At 43.5% G+C, this 25588-nt stretch overlaps 1 protein-coding gene across 1 annotated transcript in view; it reads left to right on the top strand.

Annotated features, from left to right (window-relative positions):
* Positions 1–25588, top strand: part of ABCC8 (ATP binding cassette subfamily C member 8) — a 1237886-nt gene that overhangs the window by 77216 nt on the left and 1135082 nt on the right. The window contains exon 3 of the mRNA XM_086954145.1: positions 2322–2443. Within this exon, the coding sequence (XP_086810271.1) occupies positions 2322–2443 (122 nt within the window). The remainder of the gene's footprint in view (positions 1–2321; positions 2444–25588) is intronic.

The raw sequence follows: 25588 nt of genomic DNA, 5'->3' as shown, positions 1-25588 counted from the left end.
ATTAAACCATTTACCTGCTTATCAGCTATATCAAGACCAGCGTCATGAACGGGAACACAGTAGACTCATTGACACCCTTTACATCTGTTGTAGAAGGGAAATTAAAGAAGTGCACATTTCTAAAATCCTGCGACCAAGCCTTTGTAGCCTGTTTGATTGGTCACTATACTCAAGGATAGATTGACTCCATTTTAAATGCTCAGAATTTGACAGCCTACTGCATATTTCACTGCAGCTGTGTATTGAATGGGCCCGGATAAATATTTGAATTACAATACAATAGTAAGCAAGAGAACCTCTGAAAATAATTGCTAGGAACAAAATTCAATACTGGTTGCGCCTAACTAACTAACTTTGCTGTAGCTTAATGTACCTCATTATTGACCACAGTACTAACATCTTAATAGTGCAGGATTTAAAACCCTATGATCACGAAAATGATTTGATTGAAATGTTTGCATAATCAATATAGACTGCTCATTACTGTCTTGATTGAACGTGTTTAATTAATGTGACCAAAACTTATTTGCCTCAATGGATGTTTTGATCAATGTGACCAGCAAAAACCATTCCTAGTGAGAATTCTAATTAATGTTTCCAACAGTAATGGCAGTAATGATTTTTCAGCCACCGTAAACTGACCACCACAATACATACTTTGTTTTCAGTTTTTCATTCCTACTCCCTTTAATAACATTCAAAGGTATGCATTATGGCTTGGAATTTAGATAGAAGAGACAGATCTTACAAACTCAGGCTACAGAGAGCAGATGTAGTTCAGGCAGCAGACATATTACACAAATTTACAGGCCCTGGTCTCAAGCTATAGGAGTGTAGTGATATTGTCATAACATGTTTTATCAATTTACATGATGAACTACAAACACACAAGCCATGAAATAACAACTTATCTGCAAGTACTCTCTGTCCCTAATGAGATAACACCAGCAATACGTCTCCCAACCCCAGTATGCTCTATTACTAACATCTCAGTTTTCATTATATTATAGAAATGTATTTTGTCCTCAATCATCAGCGTGTCAGTTGCAGAAGATTTATACATTTTTATTTTTGAAAAATAAAGTCAATTCCCCAAAATCTAAAACATAATGTTTATGAAAAAGTCTATTTTAGTCCAAAAATAACAAATTCAGATTTTTATGAAATTCACACGTTTTCTATCCATGTTTGCCATTTTTTATCAAGAACACACTTATATGTCAGTGGGTTGGTGAATAAAAGAGAATTGAATAGTGATTGGGTCCTATTAGTGGGCGAGTCAGTGCATAGATGAGAATGTTGATCATTAAAAGGTTGAATGGAGTGCTGTGTTATTGATGGGTGAATGGAAGCATACATGGATAGATAAGTGGTGAATAGAAGAGTGGATGGATGGGTGTGTGTGCTGATGAGTGAATAGAAAGTGTGGCAGAATGAATGAGAAGATGAGTGGAAAATGTGTCTTTAGAAATTGTGTGTAGATGAACGTGGACGTATGTGAGGAGGGGAGATGTTCAGTTTATGAATGTGTGGGCTTGTGTGAATTAATAGTTATGTGTAGATGATCTGTGCTTGTGGTATATGGATGAATGGAAAGACAGACAGAGAATGTGTCTGTATGTGGAAGAATGGAGAACTTTTGGATGGATCGATGGTTCTGTGGGTGGGTTGGTGGATGGATGGATGAATGGATGCAGGTTTTGTGGATGGATGGAGAGTTTTTGGTTTTACAAATGAATGGAAACACTTTATTGATTGAAGGAATTTGTGATTGCTAGAGAGTGAATGGATGAATGGGTTGATGGGCGGAATGACAGATGGATGACAAATGATAGTTTGTGGATTGAAGCGTGTTTGGCTTTATTGATGAATCAAAAGACTGTTGAATGGACTCAATGTGTGCAATTAAATAGATAATTTATAGGTGGATGGATAGATTTATAGATTAATGAATAGGTTTTGGTTTAATGGAGGAATGTAAATGCTTTGCATCAATGTATGGAATTTGTGGGTGGAGGGATGGGGTCTTAGTAGGTAGAAGAGGGTGGATAGATGGCAGCTTGGATAAATGGATGAAGTTCTTGGATGGATGGTTGCATAGGTGGATGTATAGATAGATTGATGGAGGATTGATAGACGGAGAGCTTGTGTGTTGATAATGAATATGGTGCATGGATTGCATCAGAACTGGGAATGTGGTGAGCACATCAGCAACAGCCTTGACCGTGGTATCATGTTAAAAGTGGGGTTGCCGACAATTTAGTAAATGTAAATTTTTCTGAGTTATTTAGCCTAATTTTTACTCTTTCTTTCCCTTTCAGATTTTCAGAATCCCATCATTTGCACCTGTACATGCCTGCACTGATGGCTTTCAAAGCAGCCATCACTTCAATTGTATATTATCATAACATCGAAACATCAAATTTTCCAAAGTTGTTAATAGGTATGTATCATGCAAACGACATATTTGGCTCTATGGATGCATTGCTTGTTTGGTTTTCTGTAAAGCATTTTGGTGCCTTGTTTTTGTGAGGACGCCCATCCCAATGGTAACTTTTGTCTACGAACTATGCATCTGTTTCCAGCAACATACCAATGAATTCACTTTATTTAAAAAAGCAGTTTGTGGCAGATACCTTCTTTTTAACATAATTGTTTTGTATTTAATGATAAGAGCACTGCCTAAAAATGCTTGTACCTAGTTTAGGATGTGTAAAAGTGGACAAATATAAAGAGCATCTGTTCGAAAGAAGATTGTCACACATTTCAGACTACTATTTCTTTAAAAAAGCATAAAATGTGTGCTTGCAGTGAATGGATTTTACAACCAGTAACATTTGAGTCTAGTATGTCTTCGTGGCAATGGTACCTTTCCGGAAACACTCACTTTGTACAACGGTGAGGAATAATAGTTTAAATGCATTTTTAAAATGAAGCTTAACATTCCAGTTGCAGAGACGTAGATCTAAACCTGAATGTATTTTTTCGTTTTTGTTCTTTTCCAAACATTCAGAGTTGCACGTTTCCAAAGCTGTGCCTTGCATACGTTTCTATGCCTCCTACCTGGAATTCCATGTACATTCCTCTGAGAGTCCTATTCCCCCTATGCAAAGTTCTGCAGAGTGAATGGAGTCTCTTGTGGAATGCACTTTTTTGTCTGACTAAAAAAGTTTTCTCCTGGAAAAAGACTCCTAACCTACACTGCCAGTAAATCTGGGGATGATCTGTCCCCCTTTTCAATCTACCCAGCCCTTGGCTGGAGGAAATCTCCAACCATTTTCAGAGCTGGTAGAAGTCAGGTCATATTCGAATTTGGAAATACAAATTTAAATGTTTGTGGGCCTCCCAAAAGTTCCAAGGCAGCCTTACCATGGTTAATGCACTAATTGAAAATATGTATGACCTGATTATCACAAGATCAAATCCAGTTGTGGCTCACCGTGATTTTAGCATTCTTTTTCACTGAAAAAGCATCACAGAGCAGTGTTATTATCCTATCCCTTACTGTAGCTCTTACGTATACCCATGTTTACTACTCTACCACTAATCAGGGCCGGACTGGCTACCGGGCAGTTTGGAATGCTGCTGAGCCGGGGGGGTGATTTCGTTCATGGAGACCTGCGTGTGCTAAACGAAATTCGTTTTGCATTAATTATTTGAAGCACATGCAGGCCTCCATGAACGAAATCAGCCCCCACCGCAGTGAAATCCCCCCCCAGCTCAGCAGCATTCCAAACTGCCCGGTAGCCAGTCCGGCCCTGCCACTAATACTACTACTACTATTACTACTACTACCACTACTACTATTACTGCTCCTAATTATAACACTAATAATAATGATACATTTAATGATGATAATAACATTAATACATGTCTTATTTGTAGTATTTTCATTATTATTATTATTATTATTAATAATAATAATGATAATGACAACAACAATAATAATGATACATAAACTAGAAATGTCTTACATCTGTGTCTCTCATTATAATGCTGACAATGTTGTCCTAAGATCAGGACATTTTAGAGCATTATTTTGGTTAGAGAACAGCTTCATATGTGAAGCGTACCCTTGCAAAAAAATTGCATCAAAGTAATAAACATGATAATATACCAGAAACTGGACTATATTTGTTTGAATGTGCAATCCTGTAGTGATGCCAAGCCGCAGATCACTACTTTTCGGTGACAGCCATTCTCCTCTCCTGTTTATCGTTAAAGATCGCAAAAGATGCTTTTTTACAGAAGTGGTGAAATACAGAAGTGGCTGTCCATTACCCACAGGAGCATTTGGAATAGTCTTTCATCTATTGAGTTACAAACAGTATTTGGCAAGGGACCCTTTTTCTGCATTTCCACTGGGGTTTGATATATCTGTCGGTGCAGCTCTTTGAAGTTATAAGTATAGCTTGAGAAAGTGGCTAGGCATTGGATGCATACCTTGAATTTACAGAAGTAGCATTTATCATTTATCGTGGGACATATTAGGTTATGTAAACACACAGCGTCATGTGAGTGTGAATGAACACTATTGCTCCGATGGCTATATGAAGGCAAGTTGGATTACATTGGCAGTTCAAAGAAACGGCTCCTACCGTATTAAAATGGAGATTTCATACCAGCCTGGCAGTAAAACTAAAATGCCATTTTGATGTTGAAGGTTGGCAAAAGTCCTCCTTTTAATTGGCTTTTGGGGCATGCATAGCTAACTTCAAGATTTCTAATGTTGCCTCAAGCAATGGTTTTTCATGGTACATGACCCAAATTATCAAATCGTACAATGAAAATGTAAAACTAGGTGTCTAAACATTTGCATAATTTTTGACCAGTACATACCATTCTTACACACTGCACCATGAAACCAAGAACAGCTGTTCTCCATTACATTATAATCAGTCTACGACTAAACATGCCTACCACAGAGACCTGATTGACCCCCTGTTCTGCTACTTTCTTTTTCCACAAGATTAGGCACTGCACAATTGGGTTGCCTTTGGAATCATCCATAGAAACCGCTGGAAATGTTCAACCACAGTGACTCTCAAACATTTCCCTTGTTTTAACTGCTCTGACCACAATAAATATTTGATCATAACAAAACAATGTATTTACACATTTGCACATTCTGTCTAGGCACAGAACAGCATACCTTGTACACTACTGTAACAAAATCTTCTTGGGGGACATCTATCTGCCATTAATTGTTCTCTAAAGCTAGGAGAAGTTTACATCCATCAAAACTTTAAGCCTGGGCGTAGTTCATGAAGTTTTGCTACTGGAACTCCGTGAAGTTACAAAAAAACTCTGCGAAGTTCCGCAAGTGGCAGAGTGTAGTACAAACTGCTGTTCGCTCTGGTCGTCCTGTCGCTCGGGTAGAAATTCTACCCGAGTGACAGCTCACGCTCTCGAACAAAAAGTTCGCAAGTGGGGAAAAAACTCTACTGCACTAAACAAAGTGGCATTTTCTGCACTCCGAGTGCAGGAAGCTTAGCAAACTCCACGAACGGAGCAGAGTTCACTGCCCATTCCTACAAAACTTGACACAAACCATCTCAGTTCCCACGGCCGGACTGGCTACCAGGCAGTTTGGAATGCTGCTGAGCTGGGGGGTGATTTCGTTCATGGAGACCTGCGTGTGCTAAACGAAATTCGTTTTGCATTAATTATTTCGAAGCACACGCAGGTCTCCATGAACGAAATCAGCCCCCACCGCAGTGAAATCACCCCCCAGCTCAGCAGCATTCCAAACTGCCCGGTAGCCAGTCCGGCCCTGTCAGTTCCCCTCAGAAGAAAGGGTACAGGCCTGACCTCCAAAACTTGATTGGTCTGATCACTTTGCTGTATACCTCCTGTCACTGCAAAAGAGAAATCAGAAAACAACTCAAACAAAACCCATTACCATTTTTTAAAAACCACTACATTTCTTACTCCTCAATATCTCTCTAGAAGCACTCACTTCTACAGCAGTGGTTAATTTGTGAAAAAATAAGTGCCGGGACTCTCGTCAAGAGGCAGCTTACACCAACCTATTATTCCCATTAGCACCACCTATAACAGAACTCACCACTAACCATGAAATCCTACAAGTGGGAAGCTGATGTGGCGTAGCAGCCAGAACTGCTGACTTTGGAGCTGGGGAACCAGGTTTGAGTCTCGGCATAGGCTCAACTTCTTGAGGTTCTGGGAAAATCACACTCTTTGCCTGCAAAAAAGGATTGTGTCCTTAACTGGTGCTCATAAAAAGTGCTCTAATACCTTTGGGTTGAGTTTACTCTATTAGTGTTGAAGTTGACAATTAAGGGCCGGTGCCGAGCACCGGAAACCATCAGCTCAAAATAAGCACTGTTCTACAGTAAATCATTTCAGTTCATCATTGACATACTCACCGCTTTAGTCCACCATGCTACTGAAGAGAACACAATCCCAAAAGACAGTTTACATGGAAATGACAAACGTTCTGGAGAAAAATAAAACCCCAAAGTCACTCTAAGCCATTAGAAGAAAAGACACAAAGAACGTATGATTTGAGATTGCGCCAAATTTATCTTCCCTCTGCTGTGCAGAACCTACCTCAAATCACCTCCAAAGTTGTCTTAGATATGTTTCTGAACTTCTGTTTCTTAGGAAAATCAATAAGAAACCTGTCACTGTACAAATCCCATGTAACCATAAACCATTTTCATAATTCTCATAATTTGTTTATTCATTTGACATGTAGTACAAAGCCACACTTCAGATTATAAATGATACTTTGAAAATACTCGATGAAGGGGCACTTGTTTCATAATTATTTTTGAGACTTCAACATATTTTGATACTCTTTACCATCAATCACTTCTGTGTGCCCTCTCTTCGATTGTCCAGATATAGGGATTACAACTAAAATGGTTGTCATCATTTGTCTCATCAAGAATTCAATTTTTGAAGTTGAGCACTTTCAAATCAGATACACTTTATGTGAATTGTGATATTCAACATATGTGGAGCCCATGGTTACAATACTGCATGATGAAACATCCCCATTCACGAAAATGCTGATGATATCCAGTTTTACCCGAAAATATAGAAGCCAACCTGAATTTCAAGACTAAAATTCTTCCTAACTAAGTGGACGTCCTCTTTTATTCTAAATAAAGAACATCTCTAAAAATGAATTCTTATCCTCTTCTCCACTTCCGTTTCTCTACCGACTTTCCCCCTCCATTCAAAAAATGGTGTCATGTCCTTCACCGTACACATTTATCCAACTTTGGTACTACACACCCAATCTCTCTGCTTTATCATTGACCACAATGTTACACTATCTTATAGTGTTGCCAGATGGACTAAATGTGCCTCCTAATAAATATATCTTTCCAGGAGGCTTAATCATCCATATATCACACACTTCAGCTCAGCAGTTCGAACATCCAATCTAAGACATCCTGGTGGAATTTGTTTTATCACAATGTGATTTTCTAAATCTTCTGTTACACCCCTAAAAGCAGCCCACTCTGCTGTTGCTCAGTTGGTTCATGGAACTTAGAAAATATGACCACATCATTCCTATCTTAAGACACAATCACGTGCTCTCTCTTCAAGCTTGGATAAAGTTGAAAAAAAGCCTGCATAACACCCAGGGCGATCCACTTTAGCAACCAATCCCTCCTGACCAATTTAAAGTTGGCCAGAGAAACATCACAAACAAAATCTGTCTGTTCTAAAACGCCTGAAATCTAGAAGGTGTAAATCATCAAAACAAGCCTTCTCAGATTGAATATAAATCTATTTACATTCCTAACTCACCTAATCAGAATACATCACACTAGTTAACTGTTATTTCTTGCGTCTTCCACTTATGTTACCTGCATTTTCTGAAAATTGTTCGGCTGCCCTAGTGTTCAGTTTTATGATATAGATAAATAAATAACTGAATAAAATACCACAACTATATAGCTACCTTTCTGATATATGCACTTGAACTGTGAAGATTGTACATTTATGCCTGCTGAGAATCCCGAATAATCTGGGAAATATAGGAGATCAGCAGATCACTACAGTCACTAACTTAAGGTGACAGGCTGCTTGCTCTAAGGCACATTCCTGGCTGCCGGCAGGAGGGGCAAACATTTCCACCCACTAGTCCTTTAGTGACATAAAGTGACCAGACCACTGTTTTCTGTCTAAATTGCAAACATCAATATCTTCAAGCTCCCCCTGTGAGATTCCATTGACCATCATTCAGCATGGATCTGTGCTTTGGGCATTATTGTTCACCAGTTAGAAGAGCAAGGCATGTTACCAGCACCAGTCCATTATAAATGATCCCTACAAAGCCTTCACCAATGCCTGGTCTAACTCAAAAGTTCTTTTTTTATTCCGCCATTGTCCTTACAAAAACACTAATCCGAGACAATGAAACTCTTTTTGGTCCTTTGTACTGGCATTTTTGAAAAAAGATTACATCAGCTATTGAGAGGAAATGTGTACTTTCTGGATCCATCTATCTTTGTTTAACCTTATTTTCGGCAATGACAAGTCCAGTACATCTGACATATGTTGCCCTTTGGATGAAGTCTATATACTGTCTCTGCTAGTAAATTCTGAGCTCCATAAATACTACAATGTTCCCTTCATTGATCCTCCATATCTATCTAACTGTGTGTGCTCACAAGGTGTACAGGGACATCTGGTAAAAATTGGCAGATCCCCCATACACCATGGCCACCAAAGCAGTTCTGGATTCAAAAAGTCCTAAAATGTCTTCACGCAATGGAAGATAAATGTGAGAGTTTGATGAGATTAATAATGTCACTTCTGAACAGATAGTGCCCCATTTTAGAGTTCTGTTTTTTGTATGTTGCCTAAGTACCAACATGTCTGCCATTGCACCATTGCATATCAGAACCTCACCTCCCCCAAAACATCCTCCCATAATTTAACTCCTTTTTGAGAAGTCTGGATTCTGGACAGGGAGATATTGCGGCCAAAGTGCCTGATTTAACTCAGTAGCTCCACCCCATTTACTGGTAATTGGGAGTTTCCATACTCAGAATGGGTTATAACATGTGAGCTAGAATTACAAGGTTCCATTACCACATCTGGGGGCATATTATTAAGGGTCTGATCACCGCTTTATCAGCACTTTTTGCTCATAAAGCGGCAATTTTTTTATCACCCAATTACCAAGCTGTCGCTAACAGCAGTTAGCGACAGCTTCCAGGTGAAAGCTACCGGTTTTTGGCCCGCTTTTCATGTCAGCGATATTTATCGCTAATGACATGCTAAGTGGGCGTACCCAGACTGGTAGTGACTGAAAGCAGTTGCTAACACAGCTATCGCCTATTAGCAATATCCGCAACGCGATTAAAAAACACGCGCTAACCGTGATTAGCGCCAGAATTTTACACCTGCCGAAAACCTGACTTAGTCATAATGGTCAATAGGAGGTGGATTCTACGGCTACGTTCCTACCTTCCTACTAGCGAGATTTTCCTTAGCGATAGGATTTTTATCGCTGGAAATCTCATGTTAAAGATGGGATTCACCGCTATTGATGGATTTTTTATCGCCGTGGAGATAAATGTTGGTAATACAGCGTTATCTCTGCAATAAAATCCAGCAATAGGAGGCAAAAAAAAAATCACGCTAAGTGCGCTTTGCGATAATTATCACAAGTTGTTGCTAATATGCCCCGTAATTCCATAATCATAGCCCATTTTTCAACTGCTTACAGTAAGTAGAATGTCTATATTAAAAAGTATTTGGGTTTTACAAGTGCATTCCAGTGCCAAGTAAAGCTCAGAATCAGGGAATAGTATCTTCTGATCTGCACTACTCGGAATGGAGCTTATAATGGTTCAGGCCAGATCGGTGGCAATTAAAATTGCTCACCCAGGCAAGGATCAATAAAATATACTGGTCCAGTCATAACTGGCAGTGCCACTCCATCTCCTCCCCAGTCATTTGGTGTCTAGTCTGGCAGATTCTAAAATGACACCTTTACTCACTTTTCACCATTTTTAGAAGATACCATTGTTTAGGGAAACCTCAAAGTTAACGGTTAACCTCTTAAGCGCTGCCGACGGCCAACGGTCGTCACGAGCGCTACCTCCCCAGTGCTGCGCACGACCATTGGACGTCCATTCAGCACTAGTTCCAATGGACAGCGCAGCACTGGGGAGGGATATTTGCGCCGCAGCTAAGGTGTTAAATAATATTATTGGTATTAATATTATTAATATTATTAGAGCTCTTTTACACCTATTTTGTTTTTTATCCCTGCAGCTGATAAGGGATCAAGTGTGAATAAAACACAATCATCAGAATAAAAAAATATTTCTCTGCATTTCTAAAGGCGAGGTGATTGTCAAGACTCATCATCTCCAAAAGGAGATTATTCCATAGTTTGGGGATCCGGCAGCAAAAGGATAAACTGCAGAAATGAGTCCTTTCAATTGAAGCACTTTGGACAGAGACTCGTACTTGCATCTTAAGAATCGGGCTGGTGTATATGGTAATATATTATCTTTAAGTTCCATCCTTTAAAGCCCAAATAGTACCCCATGAGCTAGGCAGAGGGGCTTGGACTGGACTCTTTGCTCCACTGATAGGCAGTTCCGATTGAGAAACTCCAAGACAGCAGTTATACGTGGACACGGAGGTCCGAATCTAGCCCCATAGAATTGATGAGCGGCGTCAGAAGGATCTCTAGGGTAAATTAAAAATAACCCTAACAGTCTCCATTAAACAAACATACCGAAAGGCCCGAACAGTACCCTCATTAAAGGGGATGAGCCAAGGGGCTGTCTTGAAGAGATACAAATTGATTCTGAAGAGAGTAACGATTTTTTTTGTGGGCAGCAAAATAAAGGCCCCCTATGAATGGATTGAAATATCCACATATAGATGGGAAGTTAAAGGACCATCCAACTAGTGAATACTCTGACCCTCTATTGGAATCACTGAAAGAGGATTTATTTTATGAAGACTTAATGTTTTTAATGTTCTGTCCTGAGGAAGGTGTTTACACATAAGAGAAAGACACCAAAATGCGTCGACATAAGGACCAAGTTTGTATACTGTTGTGATTGTATTTGATTCATTTGAACTGTATAATTTTGTTTTTCATGAGTTTGTGAAACGAACATCGCTTTTTGCATTTTGGGAAAGAAGATACTAGCTGTGTATCACTTATATGAAATAACTTTCATGTAAAACATTTGTATTCACTTTTTGAATAGTATATACATGTTGATGTTGTGACATATGTATTTTAATAACTAGATTTCTAATGGTTAATTGTGCAATGTTGTGAGCAATTACACCATAATTGAACAAACACAGAAAGGAAAACTATATTTTTTTTCACAACAAATTTTATTGATTGATCAGGTAAAGGCATATACACAGTCAGGAGTTCACTGCCAAATATCACCACATGTCTCAATATCTTGGAGACCCAATCAATAAAAAAGAAGAACTCCCCCCTATCTCCCCCCCACCTCCAACGGCCACCCAACAACCCCTCTGCCCACCCCTTATCCCTCCCTAACCATGTGCACGCGATCACAGTAAGCCTCCTGTAAGTGCTGATAACATGTCAGGCGCTATGCGTCTCTCTAGGCTTGAGGTCCATCGTCTAGATCCGGACCGTCGTCAGGATCTGCTGAGGCTCCAGAGTTAAACCCCTATAATCGGCCCACCTTTTCCAGATTTTGTAATGTTTCCGGGGGCATCCTCTGGCCTCGACAACTGGGCGCTCCAGCCCCATAAAATAGTCCAGTCCAGCCTTCCACGCGCTCAGGGGGGGGGCTCGCTCATTCTTCCATGCCCGTGCCAAGTCCCGCTTGGCCACCACTAGACCCAATAACAAAAGGTGACGTTTGTAAACATTCCCTCCCACACCCTCCAACACATGAAGGAGACCCAAGCGATGGGTACGGGGGAGATCCAATCCCAGTACCTCCGACAGACAACTCCATCACCATTCCAGAACCTAGTCAAGCCAGTACAGGACCATACAGTATGCAGCAGGGTACCCACCTCAGCTCCACATCGCAGGCACTCCGGGGACACAATCAGGCCCGCCTTCCACAGCCGCTCCCGTGTATAGTAAGCCCTATGCAAATATTTGAATTGGATGAGTCAGAGTCGAACCGCGATAGCGGTCCCACGCGGGGACTCCAATGCCTCCCTCCAATCATCCTCATCTAGGGGTCCGACATCCTTTTCCCAGGCGTCTTTCAATGGAAGCAGGGAGGAGGAACAGTGGGTGACTAGTGTTTGGTAGATACGGGACACCTTTTTATCCCTGAGGTCTCCCATGAAAACCTTCGCTTCCACGGGGCTGAATTCCGGCAGCGACTCCAAACCAACTAGACTAGGTGCGAGCGCTTGACGAAACTGTAGATACCTGAAAAATTGGGTCTTGGGCATGTGAAATTCATCCCTAAGCTCCTGGAATGAATTGAGGGTTACACCGGACATAACGTTCCCAAACGAAGAGATCCCGATGGAATCCCATCCGCCAAACCCCGCCAGCGAGGCCAGCGCGGGGAGCCGCCCATTATGTCACAGTGGGGTCTCTTCCGTCAACCTACCCCACCATCCCATGCGACGCAGCGCTTGTCGCCAAACCGCAAAAACCACTCGCGTGGCACACGGCTGCCGCCTCCGGAGTCTGGCCGAGTATAAGATTGTGTGCAATGTGTTGTCCCCCATCAGTGAGTGCTCTAGAGCATATGCCGGGTCTCCTCCATCACCGTACCACCATTCATTCAGTACTAGCAAATGGGAGGCCTGGTAATATGATAATAGGTCTGACGTAGCAAGGCCACCACAATATGCGGATATGAAGCACGTACGCAGTGCCACCCTGGCGGCACCCCCGGCTCACAAGAAGCGGCCTAGGATAGAGTTGACCTGCCGGAACCACTGAGGGGTAATCAAGTGTGGATGGTTCTGCAACTGATATAAAAGGCGCAGGAGTGCGACCATTTTAAAGATCGCAGACCTACCATATATGGTAAGAGGCATCCGGGACCACGTTTTAATATCCGTTTGGACCTTCTCCCATACCAGTATCACGTTATGCTCCCTCAAGATCGTCGCAGACTCGGACAAGAATACTCCAAGGTACATCATGCCCCCGGCCGCCACCCGCAAGGCCGACGCCCACGAGCCCGCACTTGCCCCGTCTCCCAAGACCCACAGGGTGGACTTACGCGGGTTAAGATAGAGGCCCGACACTTCACCAAATATACGCATGATTTCCAACACTCGGGGACCTGATCTATTTAAATCCTTGAGAAAGAAGAGGACGTCATCCACGTTGAGTGTGATCCTATCAGTGAGTCCCCCATCCCACACAAAGCCCCGCAGCTTCGCGTCGATGCGCACCCAAGAGGCCAGGGGCTCCATGGCCAGTGCAAATAGGTACAGGGACAGCGGGCATCCCTGACGGGTCCCCCGGCCGATGGGAAATCTCTCTGAGACCGCTCCAGAGACACGCACGAACGCTGTGATGTCAGTATATAGCAGTTTGATGAATGGGTACGGGTGCTGCACTCAAATTAAGTCCTGTTTTAAATGTTTGTGCGATATGTGTGCTGCGCTAGATTAGTGCCTGCTCACTGCGTATTCAAATCAGTTTATGGCCTCGAACCGAAGGTCACCAGGACTCTAGTGCGCACAACTAAGAATTCAAATTCTCCAATATTGCATTCAAATCAATTTTATCTTATTATTAGAAGAAAAGCATCACAAGTTCATTTTGTTATCAAACATGAATTTTGTACACAATAAACAATTCGCATTTCCATTATGTCATAATTTTCACAAATCATACTAAACAATATATGCAATAAAAACCCAAGGAAAAATATATATCACTATATTATTTCGTAACTAGATTCGCAACGTATTGCATGAGGCCGATTAAGCATTCGTATATTTTTTTACTTAACACAGGGTTTCCTGCTAAAAACATTGATAAAACTTTCCACAGGTGAGCATTCTGATCCGCTTCCCTGAAGGTCAATATTTTGTGCAATTAATCAAGTTTCGTTTCTGTTCTTTTTGTAACAATCACCTCAATATATTTTGTTACAGACACCAAGTTAGTGAAGAATGCACAGGTAAATTAACTTTTGGGTCAGATAACCAAAAGTGACCTACTCTTTTTTTTAAAACAAGCATTAAAGTGATATATATTTTTCCTTTAGATGTCACGTTGATGTATAATAAATCCACATAAACTAGGAGTCGTGTGACCCAATACTCGTGGTAAGAAACATTCAGTTGTAAAACACGTAGAAGGCACATGTTCCTCCGAGGCACTAAGAGTAATTGAGTTTCTTTTTTCTCTTTTCTTTCTTTTCTTTTAACAGACCCGTGACGAAGGGGCTCAAGCCCCGAAATGCATTGGGTTTTTATTGCATATATTGTTTAGTATGATTTGTGAAAATTATGACATAATGGAAATGCGAATTGTTTATTGTGTACAAAATTCATGTTTGATAACAAAATGAACTTGTGATGCTTTTCTTATAATAATCTGATAAAATTGATTTGATTGCAATATTGGAGAATTTGAATTCTTTATTGTGCGCACTAGAGTCCTGGTGACCTTCGGTTCTAGGCCATAAACTGATTAGTATATAGCAGTTTAACATACGAGATAAACACCGGGCCTAGATTAAGATGAGGCAGGAGCGCGAACAGATAGGTCCAACTCACAGAATCAAAAGCCCTATCTATATCTGCCAACAGCAGGGCTGCCCGTTCCCCGGTGGCCCCCATTGCGTCCACAGCCGTCTGTGCCCGTCGGATATTGTGCCGCGTCGCCCTACGCGGCATAAAGCCTGCCTGATCTGGGTGGACCCGATCGGCCACGTAGGGGAGGAGATGGTTCGCCAACGCCTTAGCCAGCAGTTTAGCTTCGATATTGAGCAAAGATATAGGGCGATACGAGTCATGTCGATCAGGGGGCCTACCCGTCTTCTGAAAAACCACCACCTCAGCGTGGCACCAGTCAGCTGGCAGCCGACCCAGCTCCCGCGCTGCCTCCAGTGCCGTCCTGTAGTGGGACCCCAATTGGAGATGGAACTTCTTATAGAATTCACACGGGAAGCCGCTCAGCCCGGGTGCCTTCCCCGTGTTGAGCTTCCCCAGCGCATCCCCCAGCTCCTCCGCCGTAAGGGGGAGGTCTAACGCTGCTCGCGTCTCAACGGAGACTGCCTTCGGGGGCAGGTCGGCAATAAATGTATCAACCGCATCGGCCGAAAGGCAATCCTGCGGCGCATATTGCCCCGAGTAGTATCGAGCAAAACTAGCCGCCAGTTCAACCGGGTCTGTTATGGTAACACCATCCCCATCCGTGAGTCCAGGAAGGGCAAGTGGGTGCAGGTTGCGCTGACACAGCCTGTGGAGCATAGTACAGGACTTGCCTCCCCACTGATATACCCTACTCCGCGTGGCCAGCCACGCCTGTCGTGCCTCATCAAGTAACACGGACACATAGGACTGATGGGCCTGCAGGAGCAGCCGCACCGCCACATCATCTCCCTCCCTCTGACACCACCGCTCCAGAACTTCCACATGAGCCGCTGCCGCAACTATGGCCTCCCGACGCCGGCGACGGGCCGCCGCACACCACGCAATGTCAATTCCCCTCAAAGTAGGCTTCATGGCTTCCCAGACCACCGTCACATCTGTGTCTGCTACCAGATTTTCCTGCCAGTAGTGTGCAATCGCACCCTGAATGTGTTGTACATATTCAGCTTGCTGAAGGTGCCACGAGGACATCCTCCATCGGAACGGTTGTCTCTTCCTATGTAAATCAACCACCACGGCCACAGGGGAATGGTCAGACAGCCCCCTTGGCAAGATACTTGCCTCCCGCACTCTACCAGAAAGACACAGGGCACAAAAACATAGTCCAGTCGCGAGACGGAACCATGCACAGCAGAGACATTGGTATACTCTCGGGCTTTAGCATGCATGTGTCGACAAACATCCACCCAGCCTAATCCTTCCACCATCGCACTCAGCCGGGAAGGGGCGGTAGCAGTCAGCGTCTCCTGTAGTCTCCACCGGTCTAAATGAACATCCATCACGTCATTCCAATCTCCACCCAGCACTGCTAGGGACTCCGGGATTTCCATCCACACCGCAAACAACCTTTCAGCCAGGGACCACTGCAACGGGGGAGCATATATACTTCCAAACACAACGGATTCTGTATCCACCATCCCTTTAACAAAGACGTACTGGCCCTGCGGGTCTATCTACTGTCTCTCGTGAATGTAAGCCAACCTACGATGAATCAAGATGGCGACTCCCCTGGAGCCCCTGGAAAACCCAGCATGGAAGACCTGTTGGTAACCAAATCTCTGTAGGCTAAGCACTTTCGTTCCCATCATGTGCGTCTCTTGTAGCAGTAAGACATCTGCCGCTTCCCTCTTCCCCACCGCAAAATTACCCCCTCTTGATTTTATCTAGCATCCCTCTAACATTCCAACTCAGTATGCGCATGGGCTCCCTGGGGAGCCCCGGAAGTGATGTATCAGCCATAATCCAATGGGCCCCAACACAAAAGCACCCAGCACCAGGCCCAGGCGCACAGCACAGTTTGTAACAAGGCATTAGAAATCACGTGCACCCCCCGCCAACCACCCCTGACCCCCCCACCCACATGTCCCCCAACATTCCCCTCAACTCCCCGCCCCCTGTCCCTTGCAACCCACCCCTATACCTCATAGAACTCTGAAGTATCTGTTGCGGCATGGGCGACCTCGGTCCCAAAACAGAGCACCCAAGGCCAACCATACCAATAGATCCCAACTACCCACTCAACCAAAAGAGCCCCCCCCGTCAACTCCCACTCGTGTAGGAGGCAAATAGCCCCTGCAAAAGAGCGCCCCGAACCCCACCCCGCAGCCCCATACAGTCCCAAGAAAATAACATGAGCAGTGACCATATACTCAGTAATCAAGTGTCAGTTCAGTAAGACACAGTTATGCCACTCCTCCCAGCGGGAGCCTGTGATATCTGCAGACAAACTTGGCCCTCCGAAGTCCCTCAATTATCCTTTCCGGAATGGTCAGAGTCAGTAGGTGCGCCATCCTGTTTTCCACTGCGAGAAGAGGAGCGTTTCCGCGTTCTCGATCTCCTGTTCCTCTTGCCCCGGGCATTTTGGTCCCCCCGGTCCTGCGACGGGCCCCTCGATTGGCCCGGGTCCAGACCCGGTTGGGCATTCGGCCTGACCCTCACCGTCTCATCCGTCCATTTAAAGACGTCCTCTGGGGTATAAAAGAAGTGAGTTTGTGACTGGAAGACTACCCGCAGGCGGGCCGGATAAAGTAAGGAGTATTGGATCTTCAGGCCTCGTAGTTTCGCCTTGGCGGCAATAAATGAGTGCCTTTGTTGTTGCACAATTCTGGTATAGTCTGGAAAGATCATGATCTTCTGATTCTCAAATTGAAGAGAGTCCTTGGCCCTCACCTCCTGTAGTATGGTGTCTCTATCATGGAAGTTCAGGATTTTAGCTATCACTGGCCTGGGCCGCTCCCCCACTGGTGGCTTCTGCGTCAGGGCTCTATGTGAGCGCTCTATCACAAAACAGCGCAATAGAACATCTGGAGGAAGCCAGCCCTCCAACCACTGGGACAAAAAGTGTTCCATATTCCTTTCTCACATCCTTCCGGAAAACCCACAAAGCGAAGGTTGTTCCTGCGTGCCCGCCCTTCGGCATCCTCCACACGGAGTGCCAGGCCCTTTTGGATGTTTTCCATTGCCGCCATTTTCTGCTTCAGGGCCCCAACGTCGTCCTCGACCACCGATATTCTGGATTCTGCCTCCGTGATACATGTCACCGCATTTCGCAGGTCCTGACGCAATAGGGTCACATCTGCCCCAACCGCCCCTATCTTGGCTTCCAGCATGTCCCTGGATTGGGTAATCGCTGCCATGAGCGCTGCATTGTCCGGCCCCGTCCCCTGGCCACCTCCAGATGCTCCAGGCCCCCCACTCGGCCCCGTGAATTTATCGATGGGCCCCTGCTTGGCGGGCCCGCTGCCCCCTTCGCCTCTGGTCATGTCTGCGGCGCACCCGGATGCTGCTGTCCTCAGATTGTTCGCAAGTTGCTGCAGTGCAGACACCTCGCACCACCACTAGCGACCAAGGGTACACCACACGAGTGTCTTTCCCACTCCCGGGCACACAATTCCCCAACACCGTCGTCTTCTGTTGTCGGGGGGTACACCGGGTTTTTACAAGTCCACCCTCCTATCGAAGGTGTACAGTGTGGTCCCGGCTGGGCCTTGTCTCTTTGCCGTGAGGCCCCTGGTCCGGCCTCCGTTCCACAGGGGGCCCCGTGGCTCCGCTCCAGGCCACCAGGCTGCCGGCCCCGAACCCCAGGAGGCTCCTTCGCTACACAGTCCAAGCGCGCCAGGCACTCACAGGCACTGCAGTTGTTGGCCGCGGCCCCCTTCGCCCTTCGTGCACACACACCGATGGGGCTCCAGGGAGTCACTCACGTTTCTCACGCCGTCACCTCCGGCGCCATTGCAGGGCCTCCCCGGGCTCAGGCGCGACACTCGCCGGATCTTCAGGCCACCCACCAGTCCATGGATCAAAGAAGCGCTGCAGCGCTATACCAGTCCCGTAGGGCAGGGTCTCACCGCGGGGGTCTCAGCACCGCTGGCCTCTCCACATCGTCACCCAGGCCGCTACCGGACACGAGCACTTGCAGCCGGGAACCTCCAAACTCGAGGTCCCGGTCTCACGGTCCCGATGTAGGCCTCAGCTCCCTCCAGAGGTCCACGCTGCACGGGCCGTCACAACCTCTGCAGCGGACAGGTCCGAGGGCTTGCCCACAGCTCCGCTGCCGATGTGGGGGCACTGGGCCCAGGATAAATGCTGGCGCGGCTGGCTCGCACGAAGACCTCCCGACCGGGAGGCGCCAAAATCGAGGCCCCGGCTGCACTCCCCGGGACTAGGCCGCAGGCCGCCTCTGCCGCTATCTCCGCTTCGGAAGGCCCGGGAGTGCTGCACTCTACACCGGGCGACACCCCCCGCCCTCCGCCACAATCGCCTCAGGTGTGGGCTGTAGATCGGGTCCACAAGCCAGGATAAATCGATGGATAAGAGTCAGGCTGGTGGGAGCTCTAGCAAGCTGCATCCACCATCTTCGCCCGCAAAGCCATGCCCCATAGAAAACTATATTTTTTATTACTTTATATTACCCGGTCCTTTCTGGTTCACCTGGGAAACTCTCTTCTTTTGGAGGCTCCATATTCTTGTGCCATGATATTCCTCATGTCGATATTCAGTAGTACAATCTTTATAGATGAAGTTTTGTGAAATTTCTAATATTCACCCTTCACAAAGGTTGTAAACGTTCCCTATTTACCTCTGCTTTCGCCTGGCCGAAGTTTCATCTGCATTACAAGAAATTGTTCATTACATTGCTAGATAATTTACATCTATTCGAATCTAGACAAGCTGAAAAACATACACATTTCTCTGCATGTTTGTGAGCAGCTTTTTTTTCTCAGTGGTGGATATTTGCAGACTTTATCTCTGCAGATTTACCTAATGTAAGATGTTTCTATGTGGCAAAGAAAAAACACTTTTCAAACTTTCTGTAGGTGCAAAGTTTTTGATAGAATGCCTTAATAAAATTAAAAAATCTAACTTCAAACATCCCTAGAGTAGATCTCCTAAGTGAAAACATTGACAGATATTCAGATCACTTTTAAAGACACAGAACAATAATTAGACCTGACAGATAAGAATGAAACAATTTTTGAATCATAACAGTGATATCTTATAAGAAAAGAATGAATTATTAAGTGAAAAGAGTGATGCATCTTGTCAACTATACTATCTTGTACATAAACACTAGTTAATGTTGGAATGTATGTATGTGCAGTAGACAAGGCGTGTGAGGTGTTTGTCTATTAAGCAGATACGTCTTAGCATTCACTGGTCTTCATCCAGTAAAATCTGTATTCAGGGAGCTCTGGTTCTACTATTATCTCTGGTCTTGTACAGGGCTGTGTCCTGTCTTCCTTGATTTTAAGGTATGTGAATGCCAGCAGGCATCCATCATTCTATCCCTTGGACATTTGTGTCATAAGTATTCATTTAATATGCAGATCATTCTACAACTCAATAATTTATTTATCGCCCACTAGTTTACACCTTTGCTGCTTGTCTGCATGTTTTGCATTTTTAATGTAGCAAAGAAAGTGGAGTGGTCCTAGCTGGTTAACACGCCAAATATTTCTTTGTCTGGTGAGAGAGACCTTCATAGCCAGCTTATGCAGTGTTGAAGGACATGAGAGTTTCCAGAAATAGCACACTGTCACTATCACCACAAATAGCTCTGGCGATAAAGATGGAATGATTATTCAAAACGTATTCAAAAAATTCCTGTTTCTCATTCATTCATTAAATCATTACTCAGCTTTTTTTTTTTAAACCCTAAGACAGTTGATCAAAATGCGCAAATGTATAATAACCATGAATCAGTTTAGGAATAAAAAGACCATGTCTATAAAAACAGTGACGATAAACAATTGGTTCTTTTGGGTGCAATACATTTCTTCACTCATATGTCATTATACACAACATATTCATCCATTGTAGACGTGAGTTAACCCCTTAACTGCTGCCGATGGCCAACGGTCGTTACGAGCATTACCTCCCCAGTGCTGCGCACGACCGTTGGCCGTCGGGCCAGCATTCGTTCTTCGAACGTTCAGCACTGGGCGCTGAACGTTCGAAGCTCTGATGAGGTTAAATGAAAACAAAAAATTAGTTAATCATAACAAAATTACAGAATATGAAATAGAAAAAGGAATCCAAACCATCAGAAAAGTTTGCAAGATAATTTATAAATTATATTCATTTATAAGTAATATCATTCTTGAGGTAAAAGGCTGTAAGTTTTTTACAGTAGTAAAACTCTAGAGCTTGCAAGCTAAGTAGGAAAAAGTTCTGCCATCTAAATTAGCCTTCTTTATTTTGGTTGATAGTTACTTGTTTAGCAGCAGAGGATCTTAAGACACGTCGGGGACATGCCAAGAAAAGGTCTTCTGAAAGTAGAGATGGCCTAATCAATATAATGCCTGTGTACCACACAAAAGGCCTTAACTTTTACCCTTTTACCAACAGCCAGCCAGTGAAGAGCGCGAATGCTTTTTGAAATGGAACTAAATTTGAGAATTTTTAGGAGCAAATGGGCTGCTGCATTCTGCAGGGATTGTAATATTTGCCAGGCAGTTGTTAAATTCTTTCACAACTGCGTCGACATCAGATGTGATTGATATGACAATTTGCTTATCGTCCGCATACGATATTACAGAGAATCCATTGGATTGAATGAATTATGCCACTGGGGTGACGTAGAGGTTAAATAATGTTGGGGATAATGAAGAACCCAGAGGCACCCCACAGGGAAGCGAGAAGGAACTGGAGGTATATCCTTCAAATCCCACGGTCTGTCCTCTATTAGATAGGAAGGAGCCGAGGATGGTCAGGGATGCAACCCTGATCCCCACCATCTCTAGCCGGTTGATAATCACTAAATTGTTAAACATATCAAATGTGGCTGAGAGGTCAAGCCGGATCAGTATCACCCTTCCTTCCTTGTCCATCTGCTTTTGGATCTCCTCAGAAGCATTAACTAAGGCTAATTCTGTACAGTCCTGTGTGCTGAAGCCATGTTGCAATGGATCCAGAATGTTTTAGCCTACGGAAAGCCATTAGTTCCTCATTTATAGCCATTTCTAAAACATTTGCAGGGAGCGGTAGATGGGAAATAGGCCTGTAATTTTTAACCTAAGCAGGATCCAGGGACAGGTTTTTAGAATAGGATGCACTGATTCCTTTTTCCATTCTACTGGAAAAAACCTTGAAGTCAGCACATTGTTTAAGAGTTTAACAAGCTGGACCATAATCATCCTGGAGAACAATTGCAAAACTTCTGGTGGCACTGGTCCATAGAGAAGCCAGATTTAGTGGTTTCCAACAAGCTCTTTCTTCTTTCTTCGGTTAGAGGGGAAAAACAATCAAGACCATTCAATACACCAATTGGACCTTCATGCGGCCCTAAGGCAGAAGAACCAGGGAAATCAAATATATGATTTTTATTTCAATTGCCAGAAAATACCTCATAAACACTGTTTACTTTCTTTTGGAAAAAAGGAACATGTTGATTACAAACATTTTCATCGGGAATACAAAGTTTGCTCTGGTTAAAACTTGAGGGCAGTTACAGTTTTGAAGAGTGCTCTAATAGAGTTTTCCACCATACTTTTGTTTCAGTGAAAGGTTTTAGCTGTAATAATCGGAGTTTTATACTAATTGATAACTGATTTGTATTAATTGCTCCTCCTCCATCTCCGTTCTAGTGCCCTACATTTTAGTTTACATTTTTTTTAATTCAGGGGAATATTATGAGGCGAATGGTTTTCTTGTATAGCTTATTATTATTTTTTCTGAGGCTAGCTGAGTGACTGCAAAATCTAGCCAGTTAGAGAAATTGGAGGCAGCAGTTTCAATATCAGTGTCCAGTTGAGGGGTATGACGTTTTCGACCAGTCTAGCTCCAATTTGTCTAATAAAGGCAAATGCATTGGCCCGGTGCTTGGCAAACATGTATTTGTTGTTCAGTAGAAACTGATTAAGGCATTGATAAATAGTGTCCTGCACTGGTGTAAGTCCAAATTGGAGGTCTGAATATATTAGACTTTTCATTTGTCCATCATTCCTCTGCATCCACATTATAAGGGATCCACCCGCAATCCAATTCTAGTATCAATCTTCTTTGGTTTATATTTTGTAAACTCGATATATTTCTTCTTTCGTTCATGTCCAGATTTTCTTTAAAAACACATTCATCAGCCCAGCCATTGTGTTTCATCTTCTTCAGGGCTGAAAACAAATATATATACAATAATTACAAAAACTGTTATACTTACGTTAAAAGCACATGCAAAACTCTTTACATCATATTAAGCAGATGTAGCAAAAAGTGCTTTAAAAAAAGGGGTAAACACATATCTAAGAAGATTAATACTAATATTGGATTGTAGATAGAGCTTAGATGTGAACAGGGGTGGGAGCACACTGCTTCACCTCCCATCAAGGTTCGCCCCTGGCGTTGTGGTAAATGCAGTTTCAGTTACTTGCTTTCTTCAAGAGTGTTTGAGCGTTTCGCCACAGTTGGCGCAGATAGTGCTGATGTCTAGACACGTGTTTCTGGTTCTTTAACCGTCATCAGTAGATATTACAGTCTTTCAAATGTGGGGTTTGCTGAGTAGGCTGCCAACATCTTTCTCAGGTCAGGTACCTCTCACTGGCATGCGGGTGCTTCATCCATGATATCGTCAGTTCAATGACTCACGAGAGTACTATTGAACTTAGATGTGGATGCTATGATTTCTGGTATACTTCCCTCGGATGTATGACGTTACAACGCATACATTCACAATGCATACCATTACAGCAAAACTTTTACAACGCAGGATCCATTACAACGCATGCCATTACAACGCATGCCATTACAAAGCAGCTGCTATTACAGCGCATGCCATTATAATGTAAGTATGGGTAAGTATTTTTTTTTAATTGATGGGAATGTAATAGTAGTATAAGTGTTGGATAGTGTAGAGGTGTTAGAAATGGCGATTTCCGGTTGGCTGAGGCTTGCGCCAAAGCCAGGCAGAAACCACCATTCTACATCAGGGCGAGGAATCTCCCGCCAAGGTAACCCCTGCTCACCCTCTTGGTAGCTTGGCACGAGCAGTCAGGCTTATCCCGGAGGCGATGTGTGAAGCGTTTGCGCGCGCACCCAGCAACAACACCCAAGGCTCACCACAAAGGGAACTCCACACAAGGAAATATAAAAATAGCCTTTGTATTATACCAAACACACTTTACCCTGGGACACAGTGGTAAAGTGCGCAGAAGCCAAAAATCACTAACATCAAGTCACAATTAAAAGCAAAAAGTTTAGGGGTGAACCTGCCATAAGGGCCAAGTCCAACAAGGGGTTATAATTACTATTCAAACTCCAGGGGGGTGTAATAGTAGGGTAAGTGTTGGATAGTGTAGGGGTTAAAATTACTATTCTAACTCCAGGGGGGTGTAATAGTAGGGTAAGTGTTAGATGGCGTAGGGGTTAAAATTTAAATTAATACTTTCCCATACTTACGCTGTAATGGCATGCGTTGTAATAGCAGCATTCGTTATTATGGCATGCGTTGTAATGGATCCTGTGTTGTAAAAGTTACGTTGTAATGGTAGTGCGTTGTTTTAGTTGCGTTGTAATGGCTGTTTCCCACTTCCCTCCCACAAAATAATGATACATTATTGTGGCCATTGATTACATTGTTTTGTGTTTGAGGAAAGTGAAATGATGTGTTCAGGAAATAAGCTCGTATGGCTGATTTAGTTAGGAAAAATATCATCATAGTGTCTTTTTGAAAAGATCAATTGAGCGACTCCTCTCAAACAAGTTCTAGTTGGTTGTTTTTTATATATGTTCATTGGCATCCTGTCGGAGCCAGGAGCCGTCCTCTAAGGATTGCTGTTAATTACATCAACAACCTCCTCGATGGTAAAAATGATAGGTGGGATAGATGACAAGTCACAATACAAACGAAACACTTACTCAGTATAAGGGACATAATATATGTCACTAAAGAGACTGACCCTTGCTTCAGCCTGAATTGACATCTTCAGAAACCGGCTAATGTCGCTGTTAAAAAAGGGGGGTTAATACCTATCCAGAAGACTCCAAAATCCTTTAAGACACAGGATGCTTGAAGCTTGTCCAAGGAATCCTCTTTTAATGCCGATTTCCTAACCATTGAGATTTTTTATAAATAGATGTATAGGAAGTAACCTACCTCTGTCTTGTCATGAAATGTGTTGTAATGCATAGAATAGATTAGGATGCACTATAGTGTAAAGTATATTAAACCATTTCTTTGGTTTGTTCTTTTGGAAAGACATTGTTAATAACCTTTTCGCTGTTAAACACATTGAATTAAATGAGGGTGAAATGGCATTAGAGCCAGCCTTATCATCGAAGCAGCAAAATGCTTCCTTAAGGCTGGCTGTTATCAGCTTCCTAAGAAAATCATGGGATTCAAAGAGTCCCATCCTAATCCGTGCCCTTGGTCTTTATTTGTTGCAGCCCTAGTATAAGTGATTGCGTCTCTCTTTAAAATCCTTCCAAAAAACACCAAAATTAAAAGTTGGCTATGTCGGCTAAAGTTGTTCAGGATTACCTTAAAAACAACATCGTGATCAGAGATGACTTGTATGTATAAAGGCAGTTTATTTCAGAGGGAGGGTGCGAGAAAAGAAAAAAATATTCTCCCGTTTCTGACAGTACGCACTCTGAGACGAGTGAGGAGAGAACTATTACTAGATCTTAAGATCCTGCAAGGCAGATTCCAGCTGAGCTTTTATGCCAATAGCTTGGATCTCTACCATACATGTTCTTATGCGTTAGGCATAGGGAATGAAAACTGGTACGCTTCCTCACGGTTAGCCAATGAAGATGTCTTAGGCTAGGTGCCGAGGGA

Source organism: Lissotriton vulgaris, chromosome 2_1 (assembly GCF_964263255.1).
Source record: "Lissotriton vulgaris chromosome 2_1, aLisVul1.2, whole genome shotgun sequence".
Classification (NCBI taxonomy): domain Eukaryota; kingdom Metazoa; phylum Chordata; class Amphibia; order Caudata; family Salamandridae; genus Lissotriton; species Lissotriton vulgaris.
The sequence above is the reverse complement of the archived record's forward strand: the minus strand, read 5'-3'. Positions and strand labels throughout refer to the sequence as shown.